This window comes from Canis lupus, chromosome 34 (genome assembly GCF_003254725.2).
Source record: "Canis lupus dingo isolate Sandy chromosome 34, ASM325472v2, whole genome shotgun sequence".
Lineage (NCBI taxonomy): Eukaryota > Metazoa > Chordata > Mammalia > Carnivora > Canidae > Canis > Canis lupus.
Window position 1 is genome coordinate 339,907 of NC_064276.1, and position 21,100 is coordinate 361,006.

Genomic DNA, 21,100 nt, shown 5'->3' on the forward strand with positions numbered 1-21,100 from the left:
TGTCTTTCTTCCAGTGGATAGTCTTTCCTCCTTTGTCGAATAGTAGTTGACCGTAAAGTTGAGGGAAATTTTCACATTTTCTGTGCATGTGATTTGTGTATGTGTGTGTGTAGGTGGTTTTTATCATTCTTTTATGGGCTTGGGTTTTGTGTCCTATTATTTCTTCTAGTTGTATCAGGTTTTCATTGCTGATACTTCAGTTTTTTTCTGACAGTTACCTTGGTATCTAGGGGGGATATGAATCCAACTCAGTTTTTTTTCCAGAAGGCTACTCAACACTATGAAAAAAACTTCCTACATCTTTTAAAATGAAGTATTATAAAGGGTTTTGTCCTTAGTGTTATTTCTAGAGATTATTACAAAACTAGATTTCTATTCTAAAAGTAGACAAATGTTACAATTTGAATGACCTCATCAGGAGCACAGCTGGGCTTGTAGAGAAATGAAAGCAAACTGACCTCCCAAGGTCCACGTGCTCAGAGGGTCTTAACTCCCCACGTTTGAGGCATCCAGAGGTCCATACAGGACACACACTCAATGGTCCCATGACACATTCTGGGGAATTAAGGCACTTGGTGGTGGGGACACTGGTGATCAAGAATGCAGGAAGTGTGTAGGAAGGAGGAGGCAGGGCTCTGTGGAGTCTCGGGCAGTGGGTTGCTGACTTCAGGGCATTTATGTAAACGTCACCTGGGAGCTTGTTTAAAAACGCTCATCTTCAGGCCTCACTCCAAAACAGTCTAAGTCTCAGGAAGTCTCGAGTAAGGACAAAACCTGGCTTTGAAGTAAACACTCATGACCTGACCTGGATGCAGAAGGTGCCTGCAAAGCACTTTGAGAAATTACTCCATTGAATTGCAAAGGAATGCAGTTGAGTCACGGGTCAGACAGTGACCGCAAGGCCTATTTCCATTTCACTAAATATGTTACAACAGTAGCCGCTCTAACAACTGAACTAGAAGACTGTCCTGTCACAGCCAAAGATTCTCCACATAACAGAAGAAAAACAGATTCTTAGAACAAACTAAGATGGGGGACAGAAGGCGAGCAACAAGATCTCCAAGCACCAGAGCAGGGGCTGTTTGATTACACAGAGGCAGCCAGGAGCCACGGGGGAAAATGCTAAGAAAAAAAGTGAGAGGTGATCTTTTTCAAAATCTACCAGTTCCTCTTGGCAGAACTGATTCAATATATTTGATGAATGAAAGAGCTCTGTATATCTGGGAAAGAGCAAGGTCAGATATTACCTATGATATTTAGATGCTTATTTTTATAAAATGCAAGGACAAAAACATGCCCGTTACTACTCATTCTTTAATAACGGCACCCCAAATCTGAGAAGGGAAATTCAGGAATAAAAAACATCCTTTTGTGTATACCCCACAGGTGGAACACAGCTGCCATGCTACTGCCCTGCAGACAGCGACATTTGTGTCCCATTCTGTAGGATGTGCCCCCTGGGGTTGAGCAGTAACCGGGCCGCCTGGCTGTGCGTCGTGACCTGCAGAGTGTGGCCTTCAAAGAGATTCAAGTTAGCGAAAAGGAACAAATCTTAAATCTACTTCTGAGTGGTATCTTAGGCATTTTCTCAATAGCTTTAGAATCGAAGGCTATTCAAAGAAACAAATCTAGATCACATAATGCACACAACCGTAATTTATTATCTCACTATTAACAAACACTAGAATTCCATAGCCAGAGGGGTACTGCATCTAGGAAGCAGAAGGTATGATGCTTACCTGCAGAGGCAGACAGGTCAGCTCTCCTCACATGAGCAGGGGGTACCCTTGTCTGGGTGCTCACGGCTCCCCCCAGAGTGACTGTCATTGCCTGACGGCCAGAGCCCTGTCCTCCCCCACGTGCTCAGGGTGCTGGCCCGCCCCACCAGCTCTCACCGAGCCCTGTGGTGGCCAGTCTGTCTGCAGCCTGTGTGCTCTTCCAGAGCTCAGACCAGGGGTTCCCAGGGCCCAGCACCCCAAGCATGAAGGGAAGAAAATAAACCAGCATCTTGTGGGCAGGCAGGAGCAGAGGGCAGTGCAGAATAGCAGGAGTCCGAAATGGTTACAGAAAACATAAAGTACAGATAAACACAATACAAAGCAGCTGTTGCCACTTTAGATGATTTAAAAATTTCCCACTGATGGTTTTCAAAGGTGCCTTAAGGGCTACACAAGAAGATCAGATTTTTTTTTTTTAACTTTGTACTAATACTTAGTTTTAACCAAATACACTATCCATCTTGATCATTTATTTCTACTATTAAATTTGAATTTCCAGTTTTAAGAGAAAACCCTCAAATCTATCATCAAAAACAGAGGCACTTCTGAAAATCTTACAAAGAATGTATATTCAAACACTTTGAAAAACAAAAACAAAAACACCACAGTTTGAGAAGGGAACTCTAAAAATCTCAAAGTTATTTTGAGGTAAAAGAATTTGCCTCCACAGGTATACGCTTTAAAGATTCACAGCAACATGCAGAGCCTTATGTATTTGCTTGAATATTCTTATTTACATATGCTACATATGCCACATATGTAAGTCTATTTTGCTTTTTGGGAAGAAAGTGAAGGTAACTCCAGTTGTGTAAGCCTCCGAACAACTACTGCAAGAGAACGCGGAGTAAACTCTGTCAGCTGAGTCCCACAGCGCCTCACGGCTGGGCCGGGTGGCACTGGCAGGGCTACGGTATCAAGTGTGATGGCCTGCAGTTGAGGCAAGAAAACATCCACAGAACACACCCAAGCCACATTGGTAACACCAAACAGTGTTTCCAAAAAATAGCAAGTGCTCAGAAATGAGCTCAAAAAAGAAAACAGAAAAAAACAAAAAACAAACAAAAAAACCACCCGAATAATGAAATGGACAAAAGAGAAAACAAATGTATTTGCTGAAATCAGAGGACCCAAAGGAAACCACACATAAAGGAGGGACAGCTGAGGGAAGCACGAAAGGCAGACAGAAGTGTCACCTACGTTAATGTACAACGACCCACTAGGGTCCTCTGTTTCTCCAATTTGGGATAGATGTTTAAGTGAGTTTTTTCAGAACTGCCTTATTTACGTAATGTATCCTGTTCTAGGTTATTCTGGGAAAAACTGCCGTGTGTACTGGCACCTGAACAGATGCCTGGCACCAACCAGGACCTACCTTTGCCGTGATCTGAAACTCCTCGTGCTCTTTCAGTAGCTCCTGGGTGTGCTGTATACTGGAGCCCGTGGACGTGTGTGTGGAGAGGTAGAACTCGCCATTGTCATGGATCCATTCCAAAGCCTAGACAGTGAAGGAATGAAGATGTTCACGGCCGAGCACTGGTAAAGGAAGCCCTACTCCCCGCACTCAGATGTGAAATCACAAGCCAAGGCTGGCACACATCTAGAAGTCCTCCCTCAAGGAGACATGAGCTTCCGAAGTAAGTATCACAGTTCCAAAATTAAAAGAAAGAATACTGACATTCTAGAATGTTGTAACCACGTCACTTACATAGTAATGATTAAACAGTTCAAGAGGTTCTTATAGCCATGAAATAAAGTCACAAAAAAAGAAGCCATAACAGGGGATCCCTGGGTGGCTCAGTGGTTGAGCATCTGCCTTCGGCCCAGGGTGTGATCCTGGAGACCCCGGATCTAGTCCCGCATCAGGCTCCCTGCAAGGAGCCTGCTTCTCCTTCTGCCTATGTCTCTGCCTCTCTCTCCCAATCTCTCTCTCTCTCTCTGTCTCTCATGAATAAATAAATAAAACCTTAAAAAAAAAAAAAAAAAAAGCCACAACTAGGATGCCTTTCCAAGACGCTGAGAAGGTGGGAAGGTAGGGATGGTTTGAGCCCCTTGCATTGCTAAGTGCTTAGGCCTTTCTTCCTATTCCTCCTCTTAACGAGTACCACATGTGATCCACCACCCTTGCTTTTACGCGGCTTCTGTCCCACGACACACAAATGTGCCACCGGTGAGATGCCAGCAGAAGACGTGCCTTCACCCCTGGGGTTGCAGGGGACAGATGAGGGCCTGTGAAGGTAGGCAGCCAGCGAGGTTCAGACAGCAATGACATGCCTATAACTCACATGCTGTCTCACACCCTTTGATGAAAGCGGTTTCATTTCTTCTATTTCCATGTAACTGAAGTAAAATCAGAGCTACTCAAACATATGCATCTAAAAACACAACTCTATGGGAAGGAAGCATAAAAATGTAGTTGCTTTCATTATTTGCCGTTTGTAACGTCTGGATCATCCACTGTGATTTGCTGGTATTAGAGCAGAAACATCACTGTGTCTGTTAGATACATCAGAGCATTTGAGAAGAAAACGTGTGAAGGAAACCGGGACCCATACAGGTTACAGAGCACGCAGCTAACTGTGAGGCTCCGAAGCCACTGCACCCGAGCAAGGATGGCTGTGCCACCCCGGGACAAAGTAAACGGTGAGGCCAAATGGGGCAGAAAGAGATGTTTGCCCATTCACTGCAAAGGTCCCTGGGTTTCCCTGGTTTGCGGCACACCATCCCAGAGGTTCTGCTGCAGAGTCAGGTGCTACCTGAGTGCTGGGGAGTGGGAGACGCTTCAGCCCTGCTCCTGTAGACTGTGCAGATGAATAAAGAGGCACAAAGACCAATGAGAGCAGGGACACAAGGCTTAGAACAGGTCAGCAGAGGAGGTGTCTAGGAGAGCCCCGCTTGAAGCGATGGGCTCAGAAGAATGGGGAGAAGCTCGGCAGGCAGAGGGGCAGGGAGAGGCTGGAGGCAAGACTGGGGAGGGCAGGAGGGCCCTGGAGCTCACAGCCAGAGCTTGCACTTTTCTATGAAAGCTAACGGGGCTGCTGTGTGGAAAAGGAACCGCAGTGCACAGAAGGTGAAAGAAGCTACACTGGTCAGCAAACTGGTTCAAAGATCCAGGCAGGACATAGCTGGGCTTCCCAGAGCACGGTGGCTCTGGACCCCAAGGGGGAGGGCAGAGCTGACACACGCAGGAGGTCGGCACCTGCAGGACTCACGAGGGAGTGAAGGCAGGAAACTGGGGAAAGACAGAAGCAGGAGCTATACACCCTGTAAAGTGAGGGTGCACAGGGGACACAACCCATAAGAGGAGGGGGCCTGGGGGACTCCGTGTGGGATGAGGAGGGGGCCCAGGGGACACCTGTATGAGATGAGAAGGGGGTACAGGGCTTCATGAGTCCAGTCTGTTCTCAGTAAGGTCAAAGTGGAGACAGCCAGGAGGCAGCTGGGATTTCTGAGTCTAGAGACCTGAAGTGGAGATCAGGGCTGAGAGGCACCAGCAGAGGAGGTAGGAAGGTAGGAAAGAGAAACGAGAGCCAGCCCCATGCTGAGCCCGGGGAATGCCAAGGTTCAGCCACTGCAAGCCTGGGAAGAGCGTCCAGGAGGCCTGAGGCTGGAACCATCGCTCTGCCTTCCTGCCAAGTTCAGGGTGCCGTCCTGGGAACCGCACATCAGGACAGGTGTTACAAACCACCCACATTGCTGCAGGATGGTGAGCACTGGACAGCACAGAACCCACAGCATTGCAATGCCCACGTTTTCTCACTTCATTTCTGACAAATGAGCTGACTTTAGGAAAAAACAACAACACATTCTGTTGTTATTCTCCATTAATTATTTACAATTTTGTTCTCTGTATCTGAATGACTGCTTGTCTTCCAACAGAGAAACAATAAAGATATATGACAAAAGATTATGAAACAATTCCTAATTAGAAACAAAAATCAGGCCCCCATGAATCTGAAATATGGTTGAACTATCATTAAATAAAATGTTAAGAAAATGTAATTTTTACACTAAAAACACTGCTCACCACTTCTTTTTTTTAATATATTTTTTAAAGATTTTATTTATTTATTCATAGAGATGCAGAGAGAGAGAGAAAGAGAGGCAGAGACACAGGCAGAGGGAGAAGCAAGCTCCATGCAGAGAGCCTGATGTGGGCCTTGATCCAGGGTCTCCAGATCATGCCCTGGGCTGCAGGCGGCGCTAAACCACTGCGCCACAGGGGCTGCCCTGCTCACCACTTCTCCTGGGAATATGGTAACTACCTCTGGTAACATCAGCCAAGATGAAGGATGGCTGGCCAAGTTAGGGTGCCAGGTCCGCGGACCAGGAATTCCAGCTTATCAACCTCTGGGGAGCCGAGCCATTCTGAGCACCTGGCTGCCCACTCAAAACCAACTTTGACCAAATCAAAAGAAAATAATGCTCCCTAAGTGGGAAACTGTGCTGAGGAAAATTGATTGAACTGGATGCATCCTCTGGTAGGCTCAGGTGAAGTTAGCAAGACTGTCCATGTGTGATGTGGTCACCAGGGACCCACAGTGCTGAAGAGGTCCCAATGCCCCCCTGAAATGGAGGACACAAGATGGCTCATGCAGACATTCTGGGAACGAGCCTCTTGTTCTCCGTGTCCTCTAGAGTCTTCAAATTCTGAACAAATAGCCTATGGGTTCCTATACTACTGTTAAGGCCAGAGAGAAGTGACAGGAATCTTAGTTCAAGTGAAAGGGTCAGACAGACTACCCTAAAACGATCCTCCATGACTAACCATACTGAAAGCGTTTATTCCAAAATGACTTCAAAAGAAAGAAACTCTAAACGTATCCTTTTATTTAATTATTTTTTAAAGTAGGCTTCGTATCCAATGTGGGGCCTGAACTCACGACCCTGAGATGAGGAGTTCCATGCTCTACTGAGTCAATCCAGTGCCCCCTAAGCATACTCTCTTAACGTCTCTGCAGTAACCAACTGCATGAACTTTTTTTACACTGAATTCTTAGAAATTCTGTCACACTTCTTACTTAATTTTAGCTCAATTTATCTGAAGAACAAAATTTTATCTTGAAAACATAGTTATAACAAAATTAAAAAACCTCACCCACTGTAGTATTATAAAGTACAGAACCTAGACTCCGCGATGATTTCTTAAATCATTGTCATAATTAGGATTTGTAGCTGGTGGCCTTAAACACGAGGTAATGGCAGCAGAGGCAGGCCGCATGGCACACTTGCTGAATCACACTTTCACGGGGCATGGATTTTCTTTTCACAACAAATTGATTTAAAAGACAGGACTGTTTTGATTATTTGAAAGTAGTTTTCAAAATGGCTAAAATGTCAAAAGCTGCCCAGTGGAGGATGGAGGTCTAAATTAGAAGGTGGAGAGCACAGGGGAGCACAGTGTAATAACCAACCTGCTTGGCACTTCGTTCAAAGACCACGTACTGCTGGCACTGGTCTAGTCGTCTCTTTCTCATGGTCCAATAATGCAGTACCCTGTTCTCCCGTTGGAAAAGTTCATTCAAGATATCTAAGAGAATAAAGAGAAAGATGTATGTTGGTGCTTGCAATCAGTGAAAACACTTGCAAAATCCCATACATTTTTATTTAAAAGCTTTATGCAAATGTCAATGCAAGACAGAGTATCAAATCAAGAGCCACATGGCTTGGTCGCCCAGTGTTCTCAGTGAGCATGTCCACCAGACCTCTCATTCTCTTACCCCAATCTGTTATCTTATGGTTGAGGTCACTGGAAACTTAAGCCTGGCCTCCAATATCTCCGTTAGCTGGATGAGTGGGATAAGCTATTGCATCCCCTGCTGGGGCAATTTGACAATTTGACAAAACTTTATTAAGTAATTTGTTCAACAACATTAAAACCTTCCTGTAGAAGGAATTTAGTATAAAGGATTTATGTCAAAATGGTGGAGTACTAGAAGAAAACACACTTTTGTGCTTTCTTCTTTTTTTTTTTTTTTTTACAAAAACAAAAACAAAAACATAAACCATTATTAGGAGAACCAGGGACATGAAGTAGAGAAGCATGGAGCCAGAAAGGCCAAAAACCCTGATTATATAAAAACTGTAAATGTTATAACCAAATAAAAACCACCATAAAAATACAGCACCAATAAAAAACTAGTTAAAGTTACTGGGAAAATATAAGACACAGACCTAATGTACCTGCTAAGTCAACAGAAAAAAGATTAACGGTCCATTAGAAAAATGAACAAAGCATATAAAGATTTATTTATTTGAGAGAGAGTGTGTGCATACAAGAGCGAAGGGAAGGGGCAGAGGGAGATGGAGAAACACACTCCCCAGTGAGCAGGGAGCCAGATGCAGGGCTGATCCCGAGATCATGACCTGAGCCAAAGGCAAACGCTTAACCAACTAAGCCACCCAGGCACTCTGAGCAAAGCATACAGACATGACGTTCATGATTTCTAAACACACAGAATAAAATACACACAATACTAAATACAGAGAAACATGTTTAACCTCAAACAATGAGACTAGCTTTCACCCTTTTCCTGGCAAGCAATGGTGCTATCCAGTGCTGACAGGGAGAAGAAACAGGCACAGGTGACCCCATATTATCAAAGGCAAAACAGACCCTAACTCCTGCAGCGGACACTTTGGCAAGAGGTAATGACATTAGAAATATGCATACCTTTGAACCAGGAATTTATCTTTCAGATATATGGTGCTTACACAAGTGATACGTACACAATTTGTGCTCAGGGAGGCGAATGCTAACGCACTGTTTGTAAAAATCGGCAGCAACAATGGAACCCAACTGGGGGACAGATTAAGTCAACTATAAAGTCATTATACTAGACACCTGGTGGCTCAGTGTTGAGTGGCTGCCTTTGGCTCAGGTCGCGACCCCGGGGTCCTAGGATCAAGACCCACGTTGGGCTCCCTGCATGGACCTGCTTCTCCCTCTGCCTGTGTCTCTGCTCCTCTCTCTGTGTCTCTCATGAATAAACAAAATAAAATCTTAAAAAAAAAATAAAGTCATTATACTGAAATTTAAAACGATAGAGCAGATCTTTAAATTCTGATATAGAAAGAGAAAATATATATATCTATATAGATATATAGATATGTATATATGTATTTTTTTTTTAAGTAAGCTCAATACTCAGCATTGGAGCCCAACATGGGGCTTGAACTCACCACTCTGAGATCAAGACCTGAACTGAGATGAAGAGTCAGATGCTTAACTGAGCCACCCAGATGCTCCAAAAGAGGACTAAGATATATTATTAAGGAAAAGCAGCAAATTGCAACAAAATACAGTCCCATTTTGGTTAAAAAAAAAGTGAGATGGGTAAGTGGAGTAGGAATCCATGTGTGTTTTTCTATATATATTTATGTTTACATTCATAGACAGATGCATAAAAAAGTCTTGACAATGGTGACCAATGGCAAAAGAATTAGGTAGTTTTTTTTAAGATTTTATTTTATTTATTTATCCATGAGAGACACAGAGAGAGATGCAGAGACGGGGAGCCTGATGTGGGACTCGATCCCAGGACCCCAGGGTCACAACCTGACCCAAAAGCAGACATTCAACCACTGAGTCATCCAGGTGCCCCAGAATTAGGTAATTAATATACATCTGTACACTTAAAAAATTTTTTTTACATTAAGTCTGTTTTAGTTTAGAAGTTTATAACACAAGAAAGTTGGAAGATGATTCTGGAGACTGAAACTGCAAATTAAATAAATGGTACTTAGATTATAACTTCATTAATACTGGGAATCCTAAAAAAATACTAAGGTTTCCAGAAATATTTACTGGGGTCCTGGTAGGCTGAGAAACACAAACCTGTGAGCAGCATTTAGGTAGCAGCTCAGTGGTCATGCTACGTCATCTTTACCGAAAAGGTAACTAATGTAGTGACACCAATCAAGACTTTGAAATTTGAGGCCAGTCAAAACAATAAGCTACCATGAATGAAAATATCATATGTGAAAATTAACATGAGCCAGTGGGTCTTTTCCGGTCTTTTCTTTCTACAGTCCTTGCCTGGGTCCTGACTGATGTGGGGTGAGTAAGCAGCCAGGACTGGGACGGGAAACCACCAGGGCTTCCTCACACCTGAAGGACTGCCTGGCGTCATGCTGTCTCTTCTGGCATCATCACCCTTACATGGATTTACTGCACTGTCCCACACATCAATCTTTCATCCCCAACTACTCAATGAGAGAAATAAGACATTTTGTTTTTAAGTCTTCATAGCCTCCAAAACAATGATAAACAGCACCAAGTGCACAGTGACTGTCGAGTAAGTGTGTACATGGAAAACACTCTCCCCTCACACACGCACACACCCATCGAACTGGTATAACCTAGTAAGGATCATACCACCTTTGATTAGAGAAAGCAGAGTACAACCAACAACCAAAGGCAATACTGAAGGATGAGAGAAAAGCAGTGATTTTTATATGAAATGAGCCAAATAAACTGATTACCAATGCGAGTAACTTGTTGGCAATGAAGACTTGCTCTTGCTGAGAAATGGTGTGTTAGTCACTCATTTTCTCAAGAGAGAAGCCCACCAAGTAATAAATACAAATCTCATCTGTGGAGAGTAGAGGACTACCAGTGTGGGAGAGAATTTTCCTGTGACACCTCTAACAGATGAATCTAGATGAACAGGGAGTAGAATGTAATGTGCGTACAAAGTCTCTGCCAATCATAAGGGTTTCAAGAGTGAGACAAATCACCTGTTAATGGATTATGGCAACTTCTTCCCTCTGAAACCCAACTGAGAGTGGAGCCTGTGGGGCCCCAAGCTCCTCATCTGTTTATCACCAGCCTCTGAAGCTCATGGTGAGGATAGCAGGTGCCTCAGTGTCAAGACTGTTTCAAACTCTTCATTTTCTGAGGATCTATTTCCATATCATTTTAATTGAATTTGTAAAAAACAAAACAAAACAAAACAAAAAAACAAAAACAAAAACCTATGATTATATCTAAGGCTTAAGTGAGAGAACACCTGAATGTATTTTCACTGTAAAGTTTCAATCAGAATTATAGAGTAATTCCATCAGTCCCCTCACTTCTATATACACTAATCCTATTAACAGTATAACATTTTCCGGGATGAGTTTCTATGTATTTACATTATATAGATGTACCTGTAAAAACATGGTTTTACAGATTTTTACACTCAAATGACCCAAAATGTATGATATTTGGCAATGCTTTTTTTTTTTTAAGGGTTTTTATAGGTACTCATTTGACAGAGAGAGAGCAAGCGTGCATGCGTAGGAAAGCACGAGCAGAGGGGAGGGTCAGAGGGAGAGGGAGCAGCAGATTCCCTGCTGAGCAGGAGACCCGATGCAGGGCTCGATCCCAGGACCCTGAGATCATGACCTGAGCTAAAGGCAGACACTTAACCAAATGAGCCACCCACTCAAGGCTCCCCATGGCAATTTGCTTTCATTAGTGCTTTAAGTCTATAAAATTGGTAACACTTTCCAGCAATGATATTGGTGTATAATTTCTTGATTGAACTTTTAAAAATATTTTGATTCTAGACAAATTTTGGTTTTTCCTTTTTTTCCCCAATTTACAATATTTTTACTTATTTTAACCGAATAGTCCATGCTAATAAATATCAATGCTGCATTTTCTCCCTGCTTATCCTCTTCAACTTTATTCAACAAATAATCAATCTACATTTGTTTTATGTTCTATTATTAAACAAAGATAATTAATGAGAACTTTAATAATAATATGAGATGGACATTTAAAATGAAGCCCTAGACTTCAGGACTTTGGAACACATCTTGCCACACTCCCTGTATTGCTGGCCAGTAAAATGACTCCTAGCTGTACTCACTTTTCACTTGTTGTTCAGGGGCTTTGATATGTGTCACCATTCCCGGCATGTTCACACTATTCCTGTGCAGGTATTTCAGGAAGACATCTGCATTCCTTCTAGCAAGCGTGCAAGCCTAAGAGATACGTGGAGGGCAACGTGTTGTTAATTTGCCTTAGATAAACATGTATTTTGAGTACATATAGGTGACAACATCCTATGTCTCTAACATACGTCTTTACCTAAAACACTCATTGGGCCAACTTGTAGTTTGGAAAATAGAGAGTTTACATCCTATTTCAATTAAAAAAGAAAATCTGTCTTGGAGCTCTTGCTCAGATGAAGCCAGCTGCTGTGCTGAGCGCTGCCCTATGAGAGGCACGCAGGGCAGGGGAGTGAGAGAGGTGGCCAGCCTGCAGTGAGAGGAGGTGGAGCCCTCTTCCTGCTGAGCCTCAAGCTGACCACATTCCTCAGTCAACACCTTGACTGCGGCCTTGGGAGAAACCTCAAGTCTGAGCACCTGGCTAAGCTGTGCCCGATTTCTGGAAAGGGCAGACAGTATTTTCAGCTTTCCAAGTCATATAGTCTCCAACTTCCTGTGGTGAGCACTGTACCCAACCTTTTTCCTGTGGAGGAAAGCAGCCACTTGCAACATGCAGATGAGGGAGAGTGGATGGATTCAGCTCTTGAGTGCTTAGGTTGCCAACCCCTGGTTTGAGCTGCTGAGGTTTGGGGTGGTTTGTTTTGTGGTGCTATTGTGGTAATAGATAACTGATGGATTCCATGCTTATAAACCAAACCAGCAATTTCACTAATGTATTTAAAAAACAAAAGGAAAACTATCCTTAATTATATTTGGGTTAGAAATATCTTACACATTTCCTGTCTCAGCTCTGGAATTAATCTTTCTTCCAGGAGCCCTATCTCCTTCTTATGGTACTTGGTATTTAGACCACAATTTGGACAGATACAAGGGAGCTCATTATTACTGGTTGGTCACTGTTTCCAGGTCTTTTCAGTAGATAGAGCTAGGACACCTTTTAATTAAGAGAAGAATGTATCAAGTGTCTCCACAGATAAGCCTGAAATAGGCTGCATTCCAAACAGCAAGGAAGCAGCTACAAACAACTGGGGTTGTGTCAGGAAGTCAGAACCAACACAACTGGAAAGAGCTTCCTCAAATGGGACAAGTTGAGTATAAAAAGATAAATGACTGCAATTGATCAAAACACACCAAATATATTAAAATCCATGAGTATAGTAAAAAAAAATTGTTCCTATGTAGAGGTTGCTATGGCAACAGCTCATTATTCTGAAAATGATAAGCAAATGGAAAGACTCAAGCCCCTACCTGCCTTTTTTGGACAAACTCTATTTGAGAGTAACCAAATAGCTAAGGAGGGAATAATTCTAGTTAATCAAGACAGAAGGAATGACAGAATATCACCATTTTGCAACTCCTAATGAAGGATTATTACCACAGGATACTAAACCCATTAAGTAAAAGGCAGACAGAGAAGCACATAATGGATGAACTAGACTCACCATGTCTGAAGCACTAGTAAAATTCCTCGTATCACACAGACAAAAAGAGACACAGACCTCATCTGGCCATGTAATGCCAGGGGAAGTACACAGCACCACCTACCAGGTATGCTGACTGCATACACACACACTCACGCTCACACCTGAACCCAGCTGAGGTTCTCAACATAACACACATTTAAGGAATCCAGGATGGTGCAAAGTGACCCCACAGGATGTAACTATGGAAATCCAGAGTGACAGTAACCCCAGAGTATGAGCAACTTATTTCTTCAGCTAATAAATAGTAATAAACGGAGGATGGTGTTTAGATTGAAAGAGATTCAAAAGACATATCAATAAAAATGTGTGGACCTTGTTTGAATCCTGATTAAAACCAAGACAATATGGGTCAATCAGAGAAATCTGAACACTGCTGGATTTTGTACAAAATAAGAGATACTGTTAATTTTCAGGCTCTGATAATGGTCTTGCAGTTATGTTTTAAAAGGGCAGAATTTAATGTTTAGATATGTACTGAAGTATTTACAAATAAAATGATGTAACATCTAGAATTTAAAGTAACTCAGTGAAGGTGGGCATATGCCCATGTGCTGATAATTACTGATGCTGCTAAGAGGTACATAGGAGTTCATCATCTCTTTTTTCGCATGCATCTTTAAACTCCCATAATCAAAAGTTTAAAGATATCCAGTATACAAACACTGCTGAATCCTAGTTGAATGAAGGAATCTGAACAGGTTGATGATTATTTTTGTTTTATAATTTTATCTAAGTATCTGTCTTAATTATACTAAGTAGTATTCAATTTTGCTTTATTCTAAATGGATTACAGAGAGAAAGAGAGCAAAATTATGCTGATTCCAATGGAAACATCCTCACAGTGGTGGGCATTTCATAAAAGTAACTAGCAATGACAAGTAGGGCCAGGGCTTTCAGGTCCTGTTTGAAATAGTTCAACTGGAGTCTGAAGAGCCACCGTTTTCCCACCCTGATTTGCTAAAAAGAAAGTCATGTGATAAGCTACCAGATATAATTTTCAAAGAGTCACAAGACTCCTTGACTAAACAATAACTGTCAGGACAGACATCACCTTCAGAATGGAAACAAATTATTAAATGTAATAGGAAACGGTGTCAGAGGGGTCAGAATGCCAATGCAAAACTCAATAAAGTGACCACGAAAAGCAAACACCATGCCTATTTTTAACAGGTCTGAGTGGCAAAAGGCAGAGCCTTGGGAGATCTTTCTCAAGAGTGAAAGAAACAGGGAAATGTTGCCAAACATTTTGAGCACTTGTAGACCTTTTGGGTGATTTATATATGAATATACACACATACATACACAAACACACAACAAAGGCGGCTAGAGAAATTCCTCATTAAATCTTCTCAGAGTTCAAACTTCCAACTTGGCCTAAACGGGATTAAGTTTCTTCTGCAGGAAACACTTCCGGAGCAAGTGTGAGTAACTATCCTGAAACCACAAGCAGTGTCCTGCTTTGTGTCTGCTCTGCACTGGGTTCAGTCTTTCTACCTAAAAAGGCTTAATTTCCAAAAGATTATTTTAAGCTATAGGCATTTTTGTCTCACCAAATCAATCTCTTTCTCTGCTCAGAATCATTTGGAGTTATGACTTCCACCCATGATTTATTCACACAGGTTTCCAGCTCTTTGTGAAAACTAGAGAGTGTATGTAAATCACAAGTGAAAGATTTTAAGACTTTGTCTGACCAAGTAACCCAGCACTGATGCAATGTCACCACACTCCCTTTCCACACAAGGGAAGAGCTGTAGGCGTCAGGGGCCAGCCTGGCAAGCCAAGGTGGCTACATATGCCTGGCACACTGCAACATCTGTGGTTTTCTGACAGTCTAGACCTAGCCATCTTCAGGTGAACCCTCTTCATGTGCCCTGTTCAGGGAGGCCCCAGCACCCAAAGGGCCAGCTCCGTACCTTCAGGAATGCTTCTTTCTGCTCCAGATGCTTGCTGATCATTGGGGTGACATGGTCCGTCTCTGAGTTGGGCCCCAGTTTGTCGGCTCCTCCACACCAGTCCTCTTCTCTCTTGTACTCCTGCTCCAGGCTCTCGAGGACACTGCAGACCTGTGAGTGGAGAAGTGGTCAGTCATGCTCTGAGGAGGAAAGTGCTGGCCTGGGGCTGGGGCCCAAGAGCATCAGAAAGAGCCCTGGGCTCCATCGTACTCAGGCAGGTCTTTCAGAACAAGAACCCAATACAAACTGAATTGCCCGTCTCTCTCTGGTTGTGGTTCAGGCTACATATTTAAATGAGAGGAAAACAGAGGTCCTCTCAGCTACTTTCCAACCTATTACTCTTTGGTTCCTAAGGTAAGCAATAATCCTTCTGCTTCTAGAATGCTTTTCTCTGCTTGACTTTGAACTGACTGGCTCAGTAATGACTGAAGAATTAAGGACTGAGTTGTCCAAGAAAATGGGAGTCCAAAGTAAAAGTTTGGCCAGGAGCCGAAGGAGCAGAACCTCCCTCCCTCACCTGCTCTGAGGTTTTGTAGAAGGCCACAGATGCATTCACAAGCTTGAGGCGGTCTTCCATCTTGAGCATGAGCTGCTGCCAGTGAGAGGCCACTTTCTCGGCGCAGTCCCTGATCATGTCCATGTCATAGTGATTGGCCTGCAGCATGGCTTCTGCCTTCTGCTGCACCTGCAAGGCGCTTTGATGTGTTTTCTAAGTAAGAGAAGGGAAGGGAATGCTTATTGAACAGGGGTGTCATGCGCTTACTGGAAAACTGGGAAGGCTGCCATTGTTCCACTCCACTTGCTTTTATAGAAACAACTTCATTTAAAATACTCACTAGGACACTTCTACAAACACAGCAGACAGTTCAGTTAAAAAAAAAAAAAAGTTTTCATGCCTAGCAAGAACTGTGTTTATATTTAAATTACTTGATGAAGAATGCAATGCATTAAGGCATTCCAGAATGGGTCTCAGTTGTGGGGTTCTTAGCTTGAGAAATAGCAGGGAAATACCTTAATAGCCAATATTCTGAAAAAGCTGTTGAAATGTTCCAAGTTCATTTTTCCTATTGATTCTCCTTGTAATAACCACTAGAGGCAAATGAACACATGTAGGAAAAGGTGCTACAGTGAATGCCTTTTTCACTTATATGTTAAAATTTAGACTTGACTGAAAAGTTTTCAAGCACTATTGACTTTAAAAGAGAGAGAGAGAAACATAATTAAAAGCTAAGAATGAGGGACGCCTGAATGACTCAGTGGTTGAGCATCTGCCTTCAGCTCAGGGTGTGATCCCAGGGTCCCGGGATCGAGTCTTGCATCGGGCTCCCCACAGGGAGCCTGCTTCTCCCTCTGCCTCTCTCTGTATCTCTCATGAATAAATAAATAAAATCTTAAAAAAAAAAAAAAAAGCTAAGAATGAGCCAACTGTGTTCTCTGGAGGTTCATGCCATATTAAAATATCAAAATAATATCAGAAATCCAGTGGGAATTCTTGCTCATGAATGTTCACTAGAAGATTCCACAAGGGGCTGACAGGTTGGCTCTCTCCATGAAGAACACCAGACATCACAGCAGTTAGGGGAGTACATGGGTCTCTGTGGACACAGATACACAGATTTTTTTTCTTTTTTCTTTTTTTTTAACCATAGCAAAATTTTGCATTTCACCTGAAAAGGCACTAAATGACCCCATAAAGACTATACACAATATAATCAACCCTGTCCTTAACCCAAACACACTGACATGTATTAGCAATTTAATCATTAGAAATCACTAGGCACAGTGTACAATTTTCAAGAGCCCAGAGTCTGGGCTTCAGGAAGAAGTGTTAATATGTGTCTGTTGGCACCAAATAGTTGAAAACATGTCAATCTTGAGAATAAAGCAACAGTATTCCATGGCTTTCTTCTCCACCTATGTATGTAACTACAGCAGGAAATAAGTTTTCTGTAATCAAATGCTTTTTCCCTCGAATGTACCAAGACTACCTACCATCATTAACTCCCCTCTCCCCACAAAAATTCTAAGAATAACTAATTCATATGCTGTGAAAGTGAATCTGAGTGGACTTGGAACTGGCGCAAGCCATTCTGCTTAAGTCCCACCCTGGCACTGACACCCACCCAAGGTGAGGAACGTGGCTTTTAACCACGGCTGGGGAAGTTCTGTGGAGAGTGCTGTTTATTGGTGATTTGCACCTGGTCTGGCTGAGCCGCCCATGGTGCTCTGCTTTGTCCAGGAAAGCATAAAACCCCTGAGCCCAGACTCCAACTCAAATTCTCTGGCACCAGGTGTTCCTGACAGTGGGTGGTACATCCTGCCAGGGCTCTTAAGGCAGGAGGACAGCAGGAGCCACCTGGCCTCCAGAGCAGCACTGTGAAGTCCCCAGACTGGCACATACACACCCTCTCCTCACTGCAGTCACCAGCCTGTTTCTTCCCCTGAAATAAACTGTACATGTATAAGTGTCGTCACTTTGGGTCCTGCTGAACCCCCTCAGCTCAGGGTCAGTCCCACATGAGGGGGCTTAGCAGACATGTCCTGAGGTGGGAGGCAGGCCAGTGTCCCTACCTCGATGGCGTGCTGGAACTGCTCGTGCTCCCTCTGCAGCTGCTCCGCCTCCTGTAATGAGCTGGCCGTGATGAGTCCAGCATTCAGCATTGACTCTCCATTGCGGATCCAGCCCAGCACCTGAAACATGACACATGGACCTCCAAGCATCGGCCCTCCCCAGGGGGCCACTGTGGGCCAGGGGGACACGAGCCATGTGGGCAAGGTTGTCAAGCTGCTCCCATCATCTGTGAAGCATAGGTTTCCTATGATCCCACTGCCAAAAGCCTGATGTCCTTACATGGCATGTGATCATAAGTGTTGCACTTTAAAATTAATTCACTTATCTTATAGCATCAAATAGGTGCTGATAAGGTAGGGAGTCCAGAGGATTGTTATTAGTCCACAGGTCAAAACAGATTAAGAATCGCCCATTAGAATACCTATTGCCATAAATAATTCCCTGGTAATCATGAAAAGTATTTTTCATTCCTTTTAGTCTTAATGAATACACAAAATTAGCAAACTGCTTGGTAAGGGAACTATTTTATTTCCCCACCGTATTTTCCGGTGTAATGTCAGTGTTAAATGGCACGCTAACCAAAGAACGGATTCAGCAGTGCTCCAACGCTCAGGGTCACATCCCGAGATTCTTAGCAGCACACACAAACAGAGCACTGCAACTGTGGAAGCCACAGAGGTTGTCGAAGGTCATCGTGGGTAGTTATTTATGGCACAGACTGCTGGTTACCTACCTAATACCTACTTTTCCTTATCTCCTTTACTCAGAAAACCTCGATTTTGCAGGGGGATGGAGGGGCACTTAAAACCACTTCACGGCCCCCATGTCACAGCTTCACTACCGTCAGGACACTCTCTCCAGCTACTGTGATCCACACTGTAGCCTTGGGGTGGCTGTGTGAACACATGTCTTTTCTGATATAAGTACTGCTTCTTCCTGGTTATGTTTTTCCCTGCCTGCTGCCTGGGAAGTGGAGGGCAGCTGAGGCTATAAGAGCCACCTGACACCCATTCCCCACCTATCTGTCAGACCCATCACATGGCTGCTGAGCAAACACCAGCAACCTACCACATCCTGATGTGTAACGTACAGAAAGTAATTTCTGAGCACCATTTCTGGACTCTTACAGGCAATGCAATTCCTATTCTATTGTCTTGTTTTTAGCAAGAAGGAATATGTTAACAACTGCTCTGTAAAAGGCAGATCATAATACTTCATCTCATTACATTCAAGGCTCACAGGTACCCTTTAAAGGTTTCCAATTGGACAGTATATCTGTTTCAACGTGACTGCCACCCACTTACGCACCATATCTTATTCACACTACAGAGGTACCTCATCCCTCTGCTCAACCTACCACATGTTCTTCTGTACTTCCACCAGAATCCCAGAAAGATTCCCTTGCATCGAGGTGGTATCAAGAGTGGCTCATGATATAAAATGTCATGCACATGCTGAATATATGCATGGAATTCCACTGGCCATGAGCTGAAAGCAGTCTCTTTCAAATATTCCATTTTTATTTTGCCATGCTATCTGAGAGCAGTAGAGCATGCTGAAGAAAACCCCAACCCTCTATAGCCTGTGACACCATCCAGACTGATAACAGCCTATTTGGCAGAAAAATCAGTTATTTAGCCTGAGAATCAAAGTACTCAGAGCTTCAAGCAAGAGACCACCAGTAACAAAACAAGCCAAATGAATGTTACTGTCAAGTGATACACCTAAAGGCTTTTCCACTACAGAGTAAACACACAGCTGTCTGGACACAGGCTCCCTCCTTACACCAAGCTACGGGGGTATACATGTCACATCACAGATCACAACAGCTGTGACAATCTGCCCCAGCGCTTATATCCCAAATGACCAAGAGGTCACCCATCGAGCGCCACTTTGGTCTGGCTCTACATCCAGCAGCTTGTTTACCTGCTTCACTTCAGCCTGCAGATGGCGAAGCTGCACACACTGCTCCAAGTGCTTCCGATGCTGTTCTGCTGCTAAATCCAGTTCCTGCTGCTTTTCATGAAGGAACTCCAGGAGGTCCTGGACCCGAGTGGCCATGTCGACATCTCTATCGCAAAGCAGCTCCACACCTGTGGACATTGAAGGGAGAGCCCAGAGTTCAACTGGCATGTTGACCCGTTTCTTCAGCCGCACATGACACACACTGTGCTTTTGTGAATAATCTGGCCAGCTTGGCCAGGCCATTACCTTGGAGGCCAAATTCAAGGCAGGTGTAGCCAGCAGAGTGTTTACATGTGCTTCTGAGCATGCCCAGGGGATCTCCAAGAATATATCTAATATGTTCCAAAGCAAAATATGATGTATAGCTAATCAAACCAAACCCATCTCCTGTCGCTCTATTTCTACAGTGATAACTGGTGACATGTGCCTTGCCTTTATAAATGAGTGAACTTTGGCTTGTTTTACTGCACATCCGTGTGCCCAGCGTACTCTTCAGGAAGCATTTAATTTGATTTGTATACCAGGAGTAATGTAGTATGCAATTTGCTGCTAAGTTTTAAACACTATCAACTTCCTTTTACATTTTTGGACCTACAGTGACATCTGCTGGTAAAATATAAACTAAGAAAAATATTTTAAATGTGAAAAATACCTTTGAGATTTACATTTCATTCATAGATATACAATTAAGAGTTCATGCTACGTGAAATGACATGTAAGAATATTAAGGATTAAGTACACTACATACTGTTAAATGTGATCATGGTATGTGAAAATCAAACAGCAAAATGTTTCTTTTGAAGAGCAGGTACCTAGAACACCTATGTCACATGAGCTAACAAATTGTCACACACACAAACATCACACAGACAGGATGAATTCCTGTGTGACCTGAAGACCCACAGCTGACGTAGAACGCAATGCACTCCTTACCAGAGGCCTGCACTTCATTGACATACTGCAAGAGGTCCTGCCCTTGGTGGATGACATCAAAGGTCAAGTTGTTCATGGTTAAAGCTTTGTCTGCATGGTGCTGGAGGCGCTGTTCTGCTATTGTGAGATCTTCTGTGTCAAAGTCGTTCATTTGCTGAGAAAGCTCATCGTTCCAAGACTCAAGGTCTGAGATGATCTGATAGAGGAGAGTATCTTCTTAGGACAGAGACTTACAAAATAAATACCTGCTGCGACATTTCACTGTGCCAAGTAAGGAAGGAAGGAACTAATGTGACTGTGTCTGAAGGACATGGAACCCAGCTGGAGGGGTTCCCACAGGCCAAAGAGGGAAGAGTTAGACACAAAAAACCTACCACAATTGAATAAAATGTACAAAATACATAAAAATACCTTAATTCCTAATGTTTTTTTAAAAAAGAACCTTAAAAAACTAAAATTAAATGGAAAAACTCTTCT

General features: G+C 43.2%; 1 protein-coding gene across 5 annotated transcripts in view; it reads right to left on the reverse strand.

Annotated features, from left to right (window-relative positions):
• Nucleotides 1-21,100, reverse strand: part of TRIO (trio Rho guanine nucleotide exchange factor) — a 354,351-nt gene that overhangs the window by 118,985 nt on the left and 214,266 nt on the right. For all 5 annotated transcript variants that reach the window (XM_025451453.3, XM_049105660.1, XM_049105659.1 and 2 more), the window contains exons 14-21: nucleotides 20,624-20,819; nucleotides 19,652-19,818; nucleotides 17,725-17,844; nucleotides 15,671-15,862; nucleotides 15,115-15,264; nucleotides 11,636-11,750; nucleotides 7,190-7,305; nucleotides 3,151-3,273 (exon numbers count right to left, since the gene is read on the reverse strand). In XM_025451453.3, the coding sequence (XP_025307238.1) occupies nucleotides 3,151-3,273; nucleotides 7,190-7,305; nucleotides 11,636-11,750; nucleotides 15,115-15,264; nucleotides 15,671-15,862; nucleotides 17,725-17,844; nucleotides 19,652-19,818; nucleotides 20,624-20,819 (1,179 nt within the window). The remainder of the gene's footprint in view (nucleotides 1-3,150; nucleotides 3,274-7,189; nucleotides 7,306-11,635; nucleotides 11,751-15,114; nucleotides 15,265-15,670; nucleotides 15,863-17,724; nucleotides 17,845-19,651; nucleotides 19,819-20,623; nucleotides 20,820-21,100) is intronic.